The following is a 19,315-nucleotide window of genomic DNA, read 5'->3' on the forward strand; positions in this document are numbered from 1 at the left end:
AAGTTGTTGATTTATTCACAAAAATGCCCCCATGAGAAACAAATTTCGTTTTTCACCATGAGAAACAGGGAATTTCCCAATTTTATTTTATTTTCTAAACAAAGCACTTACATGTGATCAACAAGTAAATACATACTTCGTATTATAAAATCAGAGATGTTTAACATATTATTCTGAACAAGCTTAGCTATTTGTTTCACATGTTTCTTTCATGCATTATTCTCAAGCTACTGTAATATGAAGTGAATGTTTCAAAGGTTGCTTTCATCATTCTCGGCCTTCCATAGTGTAAGGTTATCCCTCAAAAGATTCAGGATAACCTTGCTGTCTTTCGAGTAAGCCCTGCTGCCTAAATCATCCAACTCTAACATAGCCTCTTCAAAAGCTTCCTTCGCCAACTGATATGCCCTAAAATATAAAAAATAAGTACAAGTAAGTAACAATGCAGTTATAATAATCATAGAGAAATTGTAAGATTAATTTATTATGTAAGTACCTTTGATAAGAATTTGAAACCTCGTAGTAAAAAACGGCAATATTTAATGCCAAGCCTAAGCGTATTGGATGAATAGGTGAAAATTGAACCACTGCTACGTCCATTGCTTTCTACAACAAAATTTAATTGCAATTATTTACTTGTAAAACGTAAAAGAAAATCGAATGATATACAAAATAATAATAACCACAAACACTTTTAACTTCAATTCAGCTAATCACATAATTAGAAAACCACTCATATAAGTAGTCTAGTCATATTTCTGACAAAAATGCAACATTAGTAATATTCATATTCTATATACTCTGTAAATAGATAAGAAAGATGATTCTAAATCTATAGGCGAGAATTTATATGAAAGGAAGATAAATAAAACGACACTTAGAAATATAGCAAATTAAAATTCATGAATTTAACTAAGTATACACAAAAAAAACTGCAAGAACAAAAAAATGGAGTAATAAAAATAAAATCGAGCATTTATTTACCTTATATGTTTTTAAGGACTCTTCCGCGATTAATGATTTTTCATCACCAGTTTTGATTTCGGCCATATATCGGTAATGATCCGCTTTCCTGCATCATATTGCTCTTCGTTAGTTAAACCAATCAACTCTTTACTTAAAAATTAATAATACACAATAAATTAATTTCTAAAATAATAAGAATATGCAAAATACTTTAAATTATACTCACATCTTTAAGTAAAAGATGGAGGATTCAGTGCTAGACGCAAAAGGAAGGAGATGATCTTCAATTAGGGCTATAACGTCATAGCAAATGTTAGCAAGGTCCGACTCGACTATATTACGATAATCTTGAATGCACTTCATGTACGTCTCGTTTTTGTATATTGTGTCCTCCTCCTGCTCAGTTATTGAGAGAAGTTTCCATGATTCTCTCTTTGGCTCGGTCACTTTCTTGTAAGCTGTTGAAAGGAGATTACGCTCTTCGGCTGTTAAATCGATGTTAAATTTCACCAATTTCTTCATTACATCGATCATATCTGTAAAATTCAAGATATGAAATCTACGTGGTAGAATATATAATAAATATTCTAAACCAAAAATAAGTATTGTTTAGTACGTAAAGTGGTATAAAGTTTTAATTGATATATACTGTATTAACAAGATTACCCATAATAAATTAATAATATTATTTTTCTTAACATAGACTTTGAAATCACAAAAAATAGTAAAAGATTATGCAAGTAGTGTAATGTTGCTGAAACTCCTACGTGAAAGAATCGAAAGTGACGAGTTAGAGCATACCATCATAGCGTTCGGCTTGGGCGGCTAGTTTAGCGAGGAAGATGATGTTGTAACGTTCGCTTGAAGAAGCCATGAGATCAAGAGAATCGGGAGTACTCGTAGGGGAAGGTTTTGAATATATTTAGGCAGTGTATGAGGAAGAATTGCAAAGTGAAAGAAAAGGCAAGGTAATTCTGATATATATAGCTATTTTTTCATGAAAAAATAATCTTGATTATTTTGCTTATCTTAGGAAAGTATAGTCTATGTCTAGATAAGGTTGAAATTGTGTTACTTGTAGGATACGTAGTCTTGTTGACTAGGTCTTGTAATTTTTAAGATAAAAATCATAAATATCTACAAGTAAACTAATTTTAGGAAACATGCTACTTCAATAGATCAATGTAATGTATTTGGAAATTTTCCGTTTAGTTGACGTGTTTATTTTAGGTAAAATATATTTGGAAATTTTCCGTTTAGTTGACATGTGTTTATATTAGGTAAATTTTAGAGTATATTTGTTACAATGCTTTTAAGAGGTGTAAGTGGAATAATTAACCGTTTTAATCATCAAACTATTCCATTTCCTAAAGTTAGGTATCCATTACCACCAATTTGTTACCTCTCTTTCAGCACTATATGTGGTAGGATGGACTCAGGAATTAAAATATACACTAGACCTAATTAAAATAATTAGTTAATTACCATTACCAATTTGTTATCTCTTGATCTCTAAGGCTTATTATACCTAAATTAACCTAATTCTAAATTGCTACAACAAAGAGTAAAAAAAACAGATTATAAGTATGGTTTCGATCTCGGAACTAATCAATGAATGGGCTCTAGAGCATGAATTGAACCAATTTAGCCAAAGTATTTTACATTTAGTTTATTGCAGCTTAAATACACCTTTATCCTAGCAATCCATTGACCAAGTATAGGCCTAGATGAGTCCTCTTAATCCAAAGAAACATGTTCTTCTAAATACTTCCATTTATTTTCTTAACCATACCGTTCCAAAGAAACATGTTCTTCTAAATACTTCCATTTATTTTCTTAACCATACCGTTCATACATATTACTTCGTAGACCACAAAACAAAGACATAGATTTGATCTAGTGAAAAAGTATACACCTTATAATTAAAGGTAGTAGGATCAAACTCTTTAGAATTACTTTAAACATTTTTAGTGAGAATTCACTCATCTTTCCCTCATTCCCAAAGAACCTAACTCGCTAATTTGAACCAAGTTAACCTGTGTAAGATTCCGATTTAATAGAATCTTTCTCCTTACCTACCCACAAATAATCGCAATGTTGGACACAGTCAACCAGTGAATGAAAAGCCATGAACGACCCAACGAGCCACAAATTATCCTGCTAAAAAATCCAACTACAACACCCCAAATCTATCCACTATCCACTATCCACTACTATCTCTCCACTAACACCAAAAAAACTCAACTTCTCTTCCTCTGCACTTTCCCCACCAAATCCGCTTCTTTGAAGAGAGAGAAAAACCCAGAATTATCCGCATTATGACTGCTAAATTAAACCCACCCATTTTTTAATCTTTCCATTTCATACCCATTTCCAAAAAGTATGGACATTTCGTATTTTCAAAGAAATCCCATTTTTTTATGATTAAAAATGAATTAATTTCTATTATAATATTCGATTATTATCTATTCTGGGATACCCAACAAAAATTAGAATTAAAGATTGATTTTTTGAAGATAGATTATATACATGGCAGCATCACCTTCAGCATCAGCTGCTGCTGCGTCGGTGAGTTTATTATACGCGCGCAACAATTGTGTTAGTTCTCCTGTTTTCTCTCTTAAACTTGGTGGTGGTGGTGGTTCTCTTCCTTCTTCGTCATCTTCATCGTTGTCGTCTTCGTCATCGTCTTCTTCTTCGCATTTTTGTTCGTCGAATAGTTCATGTCATTTCTCCGGTAATTGTTTTTTCTAATTTATTGTTACTTTTATTGAATTTTTTATTTGGGTTTTGTTTATTGTTGATCATATTATTGAATTTCAATTTGAATTTGCAATTGGGTGATTATTCTATGTGTTTATCGTATTGGAATTGTAAAATGTAGGTAGAAAAATGAAGGGGGAGTTTTTGATTGAACGAATTTGAGGGAATTGAGGTGGGAAATTGAACTTTGGGTTTTGGTTGGTTTCGAGAAATAGGAATTACAATTGCTTGAATTGTAAATTGTAGAAACTTATGAATTATGATTGCCATTGTTGGAGTTTATAGTGGGAAACTTTTGGTTCTTATCTTAAGGTCAACTAGTTGTTGGAGCTAAGAAGTTTGGGTATACAGATGCTGGGAATTATTGATCGTATTTCAAAGCTGATTGATCTTTATTTATCTCTTATTCTGTAAGGGCAGCTGGTAGTGGTCCTGTTTTTCGAAACTTTTGCAGGTGATTGAGGAAAACCATGAGGGTATTGCGATGCCAAACGATGCAATTTTGTGAAGTGTCGTATATAGAAATTTTATTGGCTGATAGCATACATAAAAATATGAGGAGTATTAAAAGAACATGGGGTAGGTATTGTGTTAGTTGTCTTTTAAATGGTACTAGTATATATTATTTGTATGTTTTTGTATCTAGAAAGGTTAAGGGTGGATTAATTAAGTGGAATTGAGAGAGTATAATTTGATGGTTGACAGTTTGCAGTATGAAGTTCTAATTAATTAATTTATGTGGAGGTTTCGGTGGGATATGTTAAAGCTTTGCGTGTGATACTGTCTCTTTTGTTCCACTGAAGGAGAAGCTTATATTTTTATACATGAACTGTACAAAGAAGATAATGAGTGTTATGGAATGACATATACTAGGTTCTCATTTGAATATGAAGATACTGTTTAATGTCTCTGGTTTCTTGGAATTTGTTGTCTAAGAGATAGCTAGAGAGTGATCTCCTTGTCTTTCTTTGCCGGTCCTTTATGCTTAGAAAGAAGTTGTTTTAACAAGGGGGCTGAGGCCTGGTTTTGGTTTGTTCATTAGTAGATCAAGTAATTCGCGTTCTTGTCATGTATAATTGGTTCAAATGTTCTCAGTTGCCTATTTCCTCATTTGGTGTTTTGTACATATTGTATCCCCTTCAAGACATTATGTGTTGAACCCTTTTTCTTTTCTTCTTAAATTAGTCTAATGGATGTTGTCTATAGTAGTAATTTGAGAAATTGGAAACATTTCTGGGTTGCAGTTGCTTGGAGAAGCAGAGTTTGGGTTGTCTCTATGGTGCTTAAAATATGACCTTTTATGTTGGCAGAATGAGAGGCAAAGGGGGAAGGCTGCTGCAAAAGGAGGTATTTTCAAGAGATTTTTATGAAGAAACTGTTGATTGTACATTTATTCTGTCCTTGTGGTAGTGGAGTGTGGAGTGTGAATTGTGAAGTATGATTGTTATGAGCATCTTACCCTAAACTAATGGATGCTAGCTGGCTTTGTTGGTTAAAGTCTAGGGATGTGGTTCTCAAGACCTAGGTTGAATTCCACTAACATCATTTTCCTTTTTGTGATTCTCTCTATACCAAATTAGAAATCTAGCCTTTGTTGAGTATCGGATTACTATTTTGTAATGGAATTTATCTCATGTATGAGGGGGAAGCGTCGTATTTTTAAGTGTTACTATCTTGCTACAAAAGATTTTTCAGGAGTAATGCATTTCCACTGAGTAAAAAGGGGAAGATAAAGCATATTTTGATCCAGTCAAGCACATAAATCATGTATTTTGATCCAGTTAGGTCCTTGTTATGCTTGATGTTCTTCAGGTTCTTTAGCTCTAGTCTTTATATTTTTAAACTTGGGATGTTAATTTTGGGTTTACTATTTTTTGTAATGAATCTGCACTTCTATTAAGAGAGAATAGCAGCTATTGATGTTAATACTGATGTCTGTAATTCTGTAATGGAAGCTCAGAGATTATTGTTAAATCAACTCAACACAGTTATTTTGTTGATAATTCTATCATTTATTTTGCTATAAGGAGATATGAAGAGCATTAATTTAAAATTGCACTGTCTTGATGACAGCTATTACAATATTGAAATATCTTTAAGGATCAATTTTGCATGTTTTGATCTGTATCTAAATGCTGGAATTGCTCATCTTAGAAAATAACGAAGTTGAAATTAACTGTAATAAACCTTATCCTCTTTGTCTCCTTGGTCTTTCAAAGCTTTGGCTTATTGATCAAGATTATGTTTTCAGGGGTGAATGATAGCTGGCAAAATCAAAGGTTTGAGTCTCATGCAATGAGTACTACAGCTGGAAATAAACCGTCTTCAATAGTCAATGGAGATCGCGGGCCTGATCATCTTCTTGTACTTGTCCATGGCATCATGGCTAGGTATATGTTATTGGAATCTTTTAAATATTTAAGGAGGTTTAAACTTTGCGGTTTTGACTTTTCTTGCTAATTTTTTTTTAACTGTGTGAGCATCTGTCTGTAAGTCTCAATAATGTGACAATTTGCTAATTTTTAGGTTTCTATACATATATTCTAAAAAAAAAAAAGGGTTTCTATGCAAATAGATAATTTTTCTATGATTCTAACTTTCATTAGGTATGACATACACGTATGCTTGACTCTGAATCTACTGTCTCAATGATCAAGTAGTTCATGCTTAGATAAAGTTTTAACTTTTATCCTTGTGGTGCAGCTTAGCAATAAAAAATGTGAATCTGTTCCTTAATCTAGTTTCTTAGAACTACAAATTTGTTATTATCGTGGGAAATTTTGTTTGTATATGATTCATGGTAAAATTTTAGATAAGCTACCAACCCCTTAGGATGACGTTTTACTTTTGTTCTTAGAACAGCCCAAGTGATTGGACATATTTTGAAGCGGAATTGAAGAAGCGATTGGGAAGAAATTTCTTGATTTATGGTGTGTTTATCTACTTCTCTTACCTAGTATGCCACTATAATTTTTTTTTTTTTGGTTGCAATCTACTTTATTGTGAACTGTGAAGAGCCTCTTAAATCTTTACTCTCTTCTAGTTTTGGGATAATTGCTATAAGTGCATCTTGGTTAGGTGTATTGCAGGTTGATGAATAAAAAGTTATACCGCAAGTGCACGGTGTCTGTTGTTAGCAGAGACTTAGCAAATACGGGTCGAATCCCACAGGGAGACAAGTTCTATTAGTTTTTGCCCAATTATTATAAACTATTTCAATAAACGGAGAGTGATTTGATGATTAATTAACTAAAGAATGACAATAATGAAAATAAGGTTGTTCACGGATAAATTAAAGTCTAGGGCATACGTTCGGTCCACCATGCTTATACCAAACCAAGAAATGCAAACAATCCATTAATAAACAAACTAGGTCGGATAATTAAAGCACTTGTTAATCCTACGGTCGGGAATTAACACTTACGAATTAACATATGTAGTTCGGTCGCTAACATAATCAAATTCGCCAATTGTAATTAAGCCTCTAAAAATATGATCTTTCAATTCTAATTTTTATTAGCTAAATAATTAACTCATGATATTGGCCAATTACATGAATCAAACAATAAAGCACAAATCAATTGGAATTATTCAAACCCTAATTCATAAATTTATAAATAATTAAGCACAAATAATCATGGTATAAACATGGCTTCCCTCACTTAACCCTAGAAAACGAGTACTCACTCGTAATTGAAATAAACAAAACAAAAGAGATAAATAGACTTGAATTCATAATTAATAAAATAAATAAAGAACGAAAGATTGAATGAAAATACCTCAATGATTGAATTAATGGAGAATGAAAAGCTAGGGTTCAACAATGGAGAGAAAAAAAAAATAAGAAGCGTTTAATTTAGAAAATAAAGCCTAAAAGAGGAAAATAAAATCCTCTCAAGTATTTATATTAAAGCCTAATCCTAAGTAAAATAAAATAGATAAAATAAAATAAGGAAACAAAAATAACAAAGGTCGTCTTTTAATTGGTCGCGAGAATTACAATCGACGGAAAGCAAAATTCCCGCACACCAGACCCATCGCCCGATGGATGACCGATGGTCGAGTGGCTGTGGGCTGCGACGAAGTTGACGCTCGACCATCGCCCGATGGTTTTCCAGCGGCCTAGGCAGATTCGAGGGGTCGTGTGCGCGGCTAAACCATCGCTCGATGGCTGGGCGCTTGCTGGCAGATTTGCAGGACCAACTTCGGAAGGCTGTAACTCACAATCTAGGAATCGTATGAAGGCGTGCAACCTATCATTGGAAAGCTCTTCAAGTCTAGTTTCCAACCCAACTTGAATCACCTCAATCCGATTTGTAGAACTCGAGATATGGCTGAATCAATGCAAAAGGGTCCTTTTTGATACTTTGCAAGCCTTCGTTTTCCTTTGTTTCTAACTCAAATTCAATTCCGAAAAGTGCATATCGATCCTAGTGGATGCTATTTTCAATTCCCATGCATATAATCCTAGAGACAACATCCACGAGCATAAATCCATTGGTCAATGAACTCGATTCATCTATTTCCATTCAAAAATCATTCGAATCATCTCCAAACACTTAGAAAGCGTCCAAATGACTACGAAATCACCTGAAACATTAAGAAATACACAAACGAAGCGTAATAGAGCGATATATGATGACTTATGCAAATATGACCCTAAAATCGACCAAAAAGACTAAGAAAAAGGTGTAAAAACTAACATAAACGTGCCTAAGAACCCTATATAAATATGATTCATCACAGGTACAATTTCAATTAGGTATAGCACAAATCTTATGTTTGATATACCCTACTGCACTGCTAGACCTTGATTTTATAATTTCTATGTTGGGATTTACAGAGTACTATGTTTTAAAGTACTAGAAGGATCTGCTAGGATGCAAATATGAAGAGAATTACTTTAATTAGAATGTGATGTGCCACTTCAGTTTGTCAAAGATTATTAACTATTCGTTTGCTGTAAAAAAAAAAAATAAAAATGCTTTGTGCTTCTGTAATACCGTAGTCGCTTCAGTGTTGTTATCCTTTGTCCAACGTGTTCTCTGATTTTATTTTGCACTATTCCATGGAGCAATCTTCGATATTAAAATTTTCATTTAAACAAATCCCCGATAATTTTTTATAGGTGATGTGGTCAAATAGTTTGTTTGTTGGAGTCCATTTGTTATTATTCATTATTCTTAGTTCGAATGCTTAAACTGCTCTTTCTCTTTCTAATATCTTCAGCAAGTTCATCAAATACCTTCACTAAAACCTTTGGCGGTATTGATGGGGCTGGGAAACGTTTGGCTGAGGAGGTGAGCTTTGAATACATCTCTTGCTATGTTTGTAGTTTTTCATAAATATTTTCTTTGAAACTTGTTCATTATGCTTAACAGGTCAGACAAATTGTACACAGGACAGAGAGTCTAAAGAAAATTTCCTTTTTAGCCCATTCTCTTGGTGGCTTGTTTGCTCGATATGCTGTTTCTGTCCTTTACACACCAAATAACTTGGGTGATGGAGATCTAAATGATGCTTCAATAGCAAGCCGCTCAACAAAGCATGGTTTGATTGCTGGATTGGAACCTATAAATTTTATTACACTAGCTAGTCCCCATCTTGGAGTAAGAGGAAGGAATCAGGTCAGTCCTCCTCTTGGAAGCTAGCAATTTTAGTCATTCTGTTCTGTATCATATGTTCATGTTTTCGATAGTTCTTTAACAGCTTATGCTATCGTTCGTTTTCCTGGATAGATTCAATTTCGGCTGAATTTATGGCAAGCATGTCATTAAGAAAGTTGCTTATGCTGTAGGGACATTGCTTGCCTTGGTCAATTGTCATAGATATTGAATTGGAAAACAAATGTTAATTGCATAAAAGAGTCTTTGATACACTATCATATTGTTATATATTGCTTGTCATTTTTTTATTGTAAGGGATGAGGGAGCAAAGTACAAATCTCAAGTCTGCAATGGCAGAGATGTTTTTCATACTTTATTGGAACTTGGAAGGCATTGATTGCTTTAGTACTTTTCCATGAATAGTAGGCAGAGGATGCATGACGTGTCTCTGTGTTGGTGTGTTTTTCTGTGTGTGTGTGTGTGTGTGTTTTTCTGTCTCTGTGTGTGTGTGTGTGTTTTTCTGTCTCTGTGTGTGTGTGTGTGAGAGAGAGAGAGAGAGAGATTATTTTTTATAAGCTCTTTTTTTTTTTTTTTTTTTTTTTTTTTTTTTTTTTTTAATATGAAATCATCTTTGTTTATTATTACGGAGTATTTTTTTTATTTCCTGTGTTGTAATGCATCGCTGAAATCTATCCTAGTAATGACTTTTGAGCTCTTTAGGGATCAATGTGGCTAGTATGATAATTTTCATAATAAATGTGGCTATTATTATGTGGCTCTGTAGAGGCCCTCAGCCAAAAGCCCAAAACTACACCTCTCCTAGAGATTATTAATCAGAAGTAGACTTAAATACTGTCTTAAGTCATGGAGGTCTTCTCAGACAATCCAAACACACCTTTCTTTAAGATTACCGACCAGCAAGAGAGTTGGATATTGTCTTAAAATTGCGTTTGTGATTAATCAGGAACGTGAAGATGAAAGGGAAGAAAACTGAAAAAAAATGAAAACATTAAATGGTACACCTTTATTAGAAATTATTGGTTAGCAGCTGTCAAAGAGACACAAAGATGCATATGTGATGAATCGGGTAAGTGAAGGCTGAAGGGAAGGAACCTGAAAAAAAGAGTAAAAATGCATATGTGGTGAACAACCTTTGGATTTTAAAAGTATTCTAGATTATGTGTTAGCAATGACCAGTATACACAGGAGTGATAGAGTAAAAAAAGCAAAAAAAAAAAAAAAAAAAAAAGAAAAAGAGAAATACAGCTGGAATAACCAAAGGCAAGTGTTTTGAAGAAAACTGGAACCAAGGAAGCATATATCAGTAATATAGTAACATATGAATAGACATGTAAATTTGAATTGTTTTCATATAGTACATTTCTGTTCTTTTTTCATATTGTACATTTCTGTAATTATTTTTATATACCCCGTACCAAAGATACTGCTTGTTCAGAAATTTATATTGAATTCTAGGTGTTAACTTGGATACATTTTAAATAAGTCAATGTATAAGATCGTGTTGCAGTCTTAAGTCCTTGTATAGGTCTTCGTGTAAGCATTCACCTGCTCTTTGTATGTTATCTTGCTTGGCTTTGTTTATTCAACATGATTGATTTGCAATCTGCTAATATACCATTGAATGGAAACATGCCTCCAAACAATTCATGATTTCCAATCTGCTCTTAACATGTGCGTTTTTGTGTTAATTAATGTTTCCCTTTTTACCTACACTTTTAATAATGGTGGTGTGAATAATTAGTGCTGGAAATGCTAACAGTTAGTTCTATTAGCTGACTATCTAATCATGTTATACTTATTATATGTCCTTGGTATTGAACTCTGTGGTTCTCGTATTATTTATTTCAGCTGCCATTCCTTTTGGGACTTCATTTCTTGGAGAAACTTGCCCCATCCTTTGCATCGGTTTTTGTTGGTCGAACTGGTAGTCAGCTCTTTCTTACTGATGGTAAGCCAAATAGACCCCCACTTCTTCTGAAGATGGCAACAGATTGTGAAGACGGTAAATTTATGTAAGTTAAAATGCTGGAAGAATCCCATGCAACTATTGTGGTTTATTCTATACTTCTTATTTGGACATGAGATGACAAATCATGATTGAGACTTTGAAATCGACTAGGTTTGACAACAAAAGCAACTAATATATCCTATTATTTTGATGCACAAACACCTTTATATTTACATGTTTAATTCAGGTACAATTTTATTCCAGTACTATTTTTGGTTTAAAATTTAAATAGAAGATAATAATAATGATGAGGACAATAATTTATTAAAACTGCTCCATTATGAGTCAATTCCTCCTTTTATTATACACACAGATATGGTAGAATGGGGGGAGGGGTAAAGAGAACACCCGAGATTAATCTCAAAAAGAGGTGTTTAATGGGAAAAAAAAAAAAAAGTTAATTCTGAAGTGTTATGTATATTGATATAATTTTTTTGATATTGGGGGACTATTAGCTACTTTATTTATGTAAGTGAGAAAATGAGAGTTAGAAAGTTTCTTGAATAAGGTGATGAATTTGTCCTTAAATATTCTACGGTATTCCATCCTCTCCTTATCTTGCAGGTTTTGCTTTACATTTCAATGCTTAAAATCAAAATCACAAATTTTCACATGTGATTGGCCACACCTTGTGGCCGGGGTTACTTATTGCTCGGTCGATCAGGTCTTTCAAGGGTTACTCGGTCAGGGGTTATTGTTACTCGATTGGTCAGTGTTTACTTGGTCACATGGTCACGGGTTATTTGGTCACGAGTTATTTGGTTAGGAGATACTCGGTAAAGGTTTACCTGTGAAATGCGCTAACCAACTGAGTAACCCTAGAATAAGTAACTCATGACCAATCGAGTAACCCATAATAAGTAACTATTAACCAACCGAGTAACCCGTGAATAAGTAACCCCCGGTCACGCGGTGTGGCCAACCACATAGAAAACGCATTAAATCAAAATTATTTGTTTTCAAGGGGGAATTAATATGTCAATGAAATTTCCAATTATGATTAATGGCCTGTTCACTTCAGCCTAATTTCAGTTCAGTTCAGATCAGCTCCAATCAGTTCAGTTCTGTTCAGCTCTTAATTTCCTTCTCTCATAAAATATTTATTTAGTTCACCTCAGCTGCTCCAATAAGTTAAGTTCAGCTCAGTTCAGTAAATGTGAACAGACCCTAAATCTCTATATTTCTTGTGTACTAAGGCAACTTTTTATTTTTGCAAATATATTTTTTTTTAAAAAAAATTGTTATCTTGTCTTTTGTCATACTATGCAATATCTTTCTAACTTCCTTCCATGTATCTTGCAGATCTGCCCTTGGTGCATTTAAATGTCGCATTCTATATGCAAATGTGTCTTTTGATCGTATCCTACTACAAGTATTTTATAAAATTATTAAACTGTGCTTTCTCTCTTTCTTTGATAAGGCAAATTTCCTTAACGTTTTCTAGATATGGTTGGCTGGCGCACATCTTCAGTTAGGAGAGAAGATGAACTTCCCAAGGTAATTTAATGTGCTTATTTCTGTCTTTCTTGAGTTTTTTAACTCTTACATATGATCTTGTCATGACTTGCAAACCTGGAAATTACGAAGTTGTTTATATAGTTGCTAAACTTTGGCGTTTAACCTGGAAGTTTGAAGTTTGCAACTATTATGGTATATGTTTCAGGAAATTGTGTTAGTTGTGTTCAAGATTATTTTTCTTTTAGTCACTCTATTAGTCTATGCAACATTTAATTCTGTGACTTAATGTTCTGTGCTTCTGTCTACTAGATTTAATTGCCAGAGATCAATATATCTGTTGATTTTGTGAACAGGGATAGTATGAACCTGACATAGTGTTTGAACCTTAGATAAGATGTTGACCAATTGATTAATAATCATATACAACCAATGCTCAGATATGGGATGCATGGTGCAATTAGTACAGGGATTTTTGGGTATCACCCCTCTTTATTCAAGTCATATCTGTGCTTAAATGGTATCCTATTTTATTGGTTCTTTAAAGTCTTTGAAGCCGTACATGTAAAGAAAATTTGTAGCTGCTATTGTCAAAGATTGTAAACCATTATTAATCAACATTTAGCTAACTGTTTATAGCAGTTGCTTTTGGCTGCTCATAGAAAATCATTGAAATTTGGAAGAGCTTTTCTGGAGGAATCTTTCTTTTCCTTTTTTTCTTTTTATTTCTTAAAATTATTTTTTTGATGGTTCTTTCCATTTGTTTACTTACAAGAGAGATGATATGCTCAACTTATTCTGGTCAGTGAGATTTGTAGATTGAGAAAGTCCTTTTACGTATCCAGTTAATCTTTCACTTAACATCTAGCTGCTTGCTTGTATACATTGTCCTTTTCCCCTGGTTCAACCTCGGTGTACTGTTATTCCTTTTCCAGCCTCCTCAGCGATCTTTGGATGGTTACAAGCATGTTGTAGATGTTGAGTATTGTCCCCCTGTTTCGTCTGAGGGTCCCCAATTTGCTCCAGAAGTTGCCAAAGCAAAGGAGGCTGCACAGACTGAACCTAGCACTCAAAATACAGTTGAATACCATGAACTTGTGGAAGGTAATCAGTGGTAATTATATTTGCTTGAAAGGAGTAACTTAAATCATCTTTCATTGAATTAATTGTATTCATTGATGAAAATTTCTTATTGGATTATGCATTCATAGTTGTAACTGTTTGTGTACATTAATATCTATGAGTAGTATGTTTGTCTCTGCAGAGGAAATGATACGTGGCTTACAGAGAGTGGGATGGAAGAAAGTTGACGTTAGCTTTCATTCTGCAGTGTGGCCCTTCTTTGCTCATAACAATATACATGTACTAGCATCAATTACTTCAATTTTGATCCTGTATGTTTGGTGACCTCTTCCTATTTCTGCTGTGTTACAATTTCCTATTGTTTTGTTCAGGTAAAAAACGAGTGGTTTCACAATGCTGGTACTGGTGTTGTAAAACATGTTGCTGACAGCCTAAAGCAGCAAGAATCTTCATATCTCACTGCCAACTTATAATATTGAGAGTTGTAAGTACCCCAAGTGCCCTTCAAAGCTGACTTAAGACCAATATAGTGGGAATGTGGGATTTCTTACTTTACCCGAATAAATGCCAATTAGAAGTAGGTCCATGTAGACTTGCATCCTTTTCTTTAGTGTATTGCTAATGCAAGTGTTTTGCATTTAGCTTGTTGGCTTCTAGGCCTACTAATCTATGTAGATTGCAGAGTTGCAGGGTGAGGTTCATGGTATTCGATTTGACATTTTCTCCATCTTATCTCTGATTCTAATCACACCTCTTATCCCCAGAAGAAAGTTTGATAACATACCGAGTACTGAACATATACTAATTTGGTGCTACTCTTGCTCTAATCTGTGTGATTTTCCTTCTTGAGTGAGCTGTTATGTGCTTTTGTAATTTTGTGTGCTTATGTCCTGTTTGCATTCAACCATATGATGAAATCCACCGTTTGTATCACACGCCTATTATGAGATAATTTCTTTCCATAAGCCAGTGAATGGCTGGCTGTAAGGGAATATTTTGTGCAAAACATGAGCTATCCAAGTAACTAGCACTCTCTTGCTCTTGCAGGTCAATGTGTGCAGTAACACGTGTGCTACGGTGCTAGCTTTTTAACATCTTTTGAGCCTAAAATGAGGAATGAAGTGATGCAATTCTCATATAAATCGAGATTGAAATGTACCTATATGATTGTTGTTGACCCCCTGATGTAAAATCCTCTGGGAAATATAGGAAGAATGCTTGGTTATGTCTTCCTCTCTCCTAATATATTCTTAGTGATCCACATTTTCTTTTGTCGTGGAATGCCTACTTGTGATACAATTATGTGATTGCCTCGATTAGGCAATTGTGAACCCTGGATGTAAATTGTTTATTACTGGTTGACATTTATGTAAAGGCTTTAATATTTTAGCTCAATTGGAAGCCGATTGCCATTTTATGACGATTGTGTTCTTTTCACTTGATATTTTTTTTTTTTTTTTTGAATAATTTTGATAAATGTATTAAGTAATGATTACAGAAAAGAAAGGAAAAGAAACGAACTGTATGACGAGTTTGTTTTTGTACGGTTGCAACACTTTACTTTCAATACTAGATGATACTAAGGTTGGTGTAAGTTTACGATACAAACTAAATTAAAGAAATGAGACTTATCCTTCGATGTTCTCATAATTTGAACAACATTTTACACCCTTCGGATAATCTGTACTACATCACTGAACATCCGCTAGGATTATCATCATTGAACATAAAGAATGCATCATCGCCATTATCGACTAAAGGAAGAGGATCAGAGGTACGTTCATGGACGATGTTACCATTCTTGTGGTGTGAGGTAGAATTAGGCCGGTAAATGAATGACCTGTGTTGTTCATAGAACTCATTGAAATCTTGAAATTGAGGATTATAAGGCATTGTCCATGGCTCAACTCTAAGTCCTGTTTTCATGATCGCTTTATGTATTTTCTTTTGTTCAGCCCATCCTGTCACTGTCACTTTTTGCATAGGTATGTCGATTTCAACATGGTTAACTCCTGAAATTTTCGAATACCGTAAAAAGAAAATTGTATAAAGTTGTTACTTCAATAATGTATTTATGTTATACGAAGTATATATTACTCTTTATGTTATTAATCTTCCTTACGTATTACTTACTCTCAAGTAAAAGTAATTGAAACCAAGCTTCTTTGGTGTAATTGGTTGGAGATTCATTTTATAATCTTCGAGGTTACAAGGTTGAACCCTCCCAACTATGGTACTAGGGAAATGATAATTTCCTTTACATGGCCTTACTTCCCCTCACTTCTAAATGCGTGGCTAGAGGTGTCAAAAGCACACCCAACCCGATTCGAAACCTAGCCGAAAAATATCCGATTCAGATTTAGACTCGTGTGGACATAATAATTTAGTATAACTCAACTTAAAAAATTAACCCGACCCGACCTTATCAGACCCGATTCGATCATTCGAACTAACATCCCTATACGTGGCCCACTAATAATGGACCTCACAATTGGATCAAAAAATGGTGAGGGTTGAAATTTGGACCAAGTTTTCTCCTTATCTTTAAAAAAGTAAAAACTAATTGAAGGGATCATACCATCCAACTTAAGGAGAGCTTTCCTCACTTTGTTCTCGCATCCCGAGCAATCAATACCAACGCGGAACTCCACAATCTGATGTAAAAGAGATCAAAGAACACACGTTTTATAAAGTGAATTAAAAGAACATGAAAGTCTAATCAAATACAAGCTCAAGTTCATGCTAAAACTAGCTAATAGGTGATAGATAAAATAATCCCTCAGTATATTAATCAAACACCTTCTATTCTTCAATATGGGACTACTTCGTAATTAAACTTACTCATGGGTTATTTTTTAACAAATTGTTTACTAACACACTGTGGAATATCATTTCTTGGTAACAAAAGTTATTTTTTAAAGTCAGAAATATAGGATATATGTTTGACCAAACTACTAAAACAAGCCTATTACACATATTGTTAGGGTTGTTTATTTTAAGTCCCACATAAAAGGAAGGAAGAAAGAAAGAATAGGACTTCCTTATAAGTGGAAGTACGTTTCAGTAGTATGAGGCTTTTAAGAAGAAAAAAAAAGCGAAAGGTGATTTGAACTTACCGATGACATTTTTACACGCTGACCAAATCACATGCAAAAGTCTCAACTCAAGTACGAAGTACGATTTTTGAGAAGCAAGTTATTGAATTAGAGCATATGAAAGCATATACTGGATAAGCTTATATAGTAGTAGCAAACAAATTGACACGCTAAAGTAAATTACATGCCATTTTCACACATTACTTCCTAGAACAAGAAAATGACGTAGTTAATAGCTAATATATGTCGTAATGTCGTAATACCAAACAAAATATAAGATCAAATATTAGTAGTTTAGATTAAGCTTATTTCATTTAGATAAGTTCATAAGAAGTATCCATGTCATTTATTTTTCATTTGGAAGCAAGTAGTATCAGTATCATGATTTATTAACTATATGTTTGTTTTCAAATAACAAGTTGAAGTTATATTAGCCTTATTGGAATTACACGGAAAAAGTGCTATAGACTATGAACAAGTTTAGTCAAGCAATTAAGCTAGAAAATCAAATATTGCCAGAGTTTAAATTAGTCATGTACTCTTGACATTTTTTATTTTATTATTCTTTTTAGAATTGACACGTTAATATAATCATTATTACCTTTACATATCTTTGTTATAAATTATAAAATGGTTGATATTATAAAGATATATTTTAACACAAATTAAATTCACTGTCATTTTACATACAAAAAAGAATCAAATGGTCAAATTTACATATGTGAATATATATGTTAAGAGAAGGCGATAATGCAATTATTGTAGTTAATAATCAATCAACCAAGGGTTTTTATAAAAGATAATATCTAAATTAGGCTAGTATCTTAGTTAAACTAGCTTGCTAGACAATTATGGAATAAAACAATTAAGAAACAGATCGAGGGAGAAGAAAAGATGCAATGCTTGTGACATTCTATGTAAGCAATGCGTAATTGTTTGTTGAATGAATGCGTGAAAGTTTATGGTTCATATGCTTCTCTGTGTAAGCAAAGCGCAACTCTTATAATGAATGTCAACTCATTTTCTGTGCCATAAAGTTAACTTAATACTTGTTTAAATTTGTGTAAGTCTTGCTAGTCTCTTTGTAGCAGCTTAAGCTACAATCAACTAATGTAAAATCCATGTGCTATGATTCAATGTCAAGCCATTATATAAACAGGAATTATCATGCACATTGCTCAGCAAAAAACTTCAATCTACAATAAAATACAGTAATTCAAACTATTTTTAAAAGCAATATCCTATTAAGAATTCTGTAATTCTATATAAATAAGACTCATCTGCAGAAATCAAACCCAAATAATCCATATTATTTAGTAGTCAAAACCTTAAAATGGCAAAAACTATGCAGATCCTAACCCCACTATTTTTATCCATCTCAATACTAATCATCTTGATCCAAGTCACATCTGCTAAAGCAAAGTATAACCAGACATAATTCGTAAACGAGGTCCTAGAAGGGTATAATGCTGCCAGACAAGCAGTGGGGATGTCGCCTCTAAAGTGGGAATATTTGCTTGCTAAATATGCAAAGATATACTCAAGGCAGAGGCGACACGACTGCAAACTGATTCATTCTTCAGGTCCATTCGGGGAAAATCTATTCTGGGGTTCAGGGAAACAATGGATGGCAATGGATGCAGTCGCAGCATGGGTGGCAGAGAAGCAATGGTACAACTATGGTAACAATAGTTGTAGCAGTGGATATGCCTGTGGGCACTACACCCAAGTTGTACGGAAGCAAACCAAATTGGTTGGATGCTCCAAGATTATATGTGACAGCGGGAATTCATTCATTACCTGCGAGTACTATCCTACAGGAAATTATGTAGGGGAAAAGCCATACTAGAATCATGATTTACATGCTTAATTTCTCTGTGGTCGCCTGTATTGATTACTCAGAGTCAGAGTGAAAAGTAATATATTTCCAGTAATACCTTTGATAGATATATAGATATTATGTATATCTTTCCATATTTTGTGTATTACATGTTGTGTAATCAGTGAGAAAGAGGCTGATACATATCAGGCTCTTCATTGAAGTTGTTCTTATTTTCTAAAGTTCCTTAAATGTGCAGTCAGAAATAGGAGTAACAACTAACAAGAGCTGTATTACCTTACACCTAAGCCCTAAATAAACAATTGACAGTAAAAAAATTTCATAATTGCTATTTTCAGTTCAAATTATCCAGGAATTGCAAAACTAGCAGTTAGATGCCGATTGGGAAAAAAATAAACCAGAATTTTTTTTTCAGGACATTGGTAGTTGACGAAAGGATATGATGTATTCAAGTATTACAGCAGTAAGCAGTTGCAAA

At 33.6% G+C, this 19,315-nt stretch overlaps 2 protein-coding genes and 2 pseudogenes across 2 annotated transcripts; 2 read left to right on the forward strand and 2 right to left on the reverse strand.

Moving 5' to 3' along the window:
• Positions 1 to 251: 251 nt before the first annotated feature.
• On the reverse strand, positions 252 to 1,500 carry LOC145578131 (14-3-3-like protein GF14 omicron). Its single transcript, XM_081635515.1, has 4 exons — positions 1,193 to 1,500; positions 985 to 1,072; positions 497 to 606; positions 252 to 408 (listed from the first exon to the last, which is right to left on the reverse strand). Exons 1-4 carry the CDS (start codon positions 1,498 to 1,500, stop codon positions 252 to 254), a joined length of 663 nt encoding a protein of 220 aa, XP_081491641.1.
• Positions 1,501 to 3,609: 2,109 nt separating this feature from the next.
• LOC145580280 (lipid droplet phospholipase 1-like) lies at positions 3,610 to 15,325 on the forward strand. Its single transcript, XM_081637705.1, has 13 exons — positions 3,610 to 3,703; positions 5,040 to 5,076; positions 5,981 to 6,119; positions 6,592 to 6,659; positions 8,959 to 9,029; positions 9,111 to 9,356; positions 11,205 to 11,368; positions 12,667 to 12,722; positions 12,809 to 12,861; positions 13,755 to 13,923; positions 14,084 to 14,181; positions 14,274 to 14,386; positions 14,950 to 15,325. Exons 3-12 carry the CDS (start codon positions 6,025 to 6,027, stop codon positions 14,373 to 14,375), a joined length of 1,122 nt encoding a protein of 373 aa, XP_081493831.1. The 5' UTR covers positions 3,610 to 3,703; positions 5,040 to 5,076; positions 5,981 to 6,024; the 3' UTR covers positions 14,376 to 14,386; positions 14,950 to 15,325.
• A 263-nt stretch (positions 15,326 to 15,588) lies between these two features.
• LOC145578133 (heavy metal-associated isoprenylated plant protein 45 pseudogene) lies at positions 15,589 to 17,027 on the reverse strand (annotated as a pseudogene).
• Positions 17,028 to 18,330: 1,303 nt separating this feature from the next.
• On the forward strand, positions 18,331 to 18,846 carry LOC145579304 (pathogenesis-related protein PR-1-like; annotated as a pseudogene).
• The last annotated feature ends 469 nt before the right edge of the window (positions 18,847 to 19,315 follow it).

The sequence above is a fragment of the Chenopodium album genome, chromosome 14 (genome assembly GCF_948465745.1).
Source record: "Chenopodium album chromosome 14, dcCheAlbu1.1, whole genome shotgun sequence".
Taxonomy (NCBI): Eukaryota; Viridiplantae; Streptophyta; class Magnoliopsida; order Caryophyllales; family Amaranthaceae; genus Chenopodium; species Chenopodium album.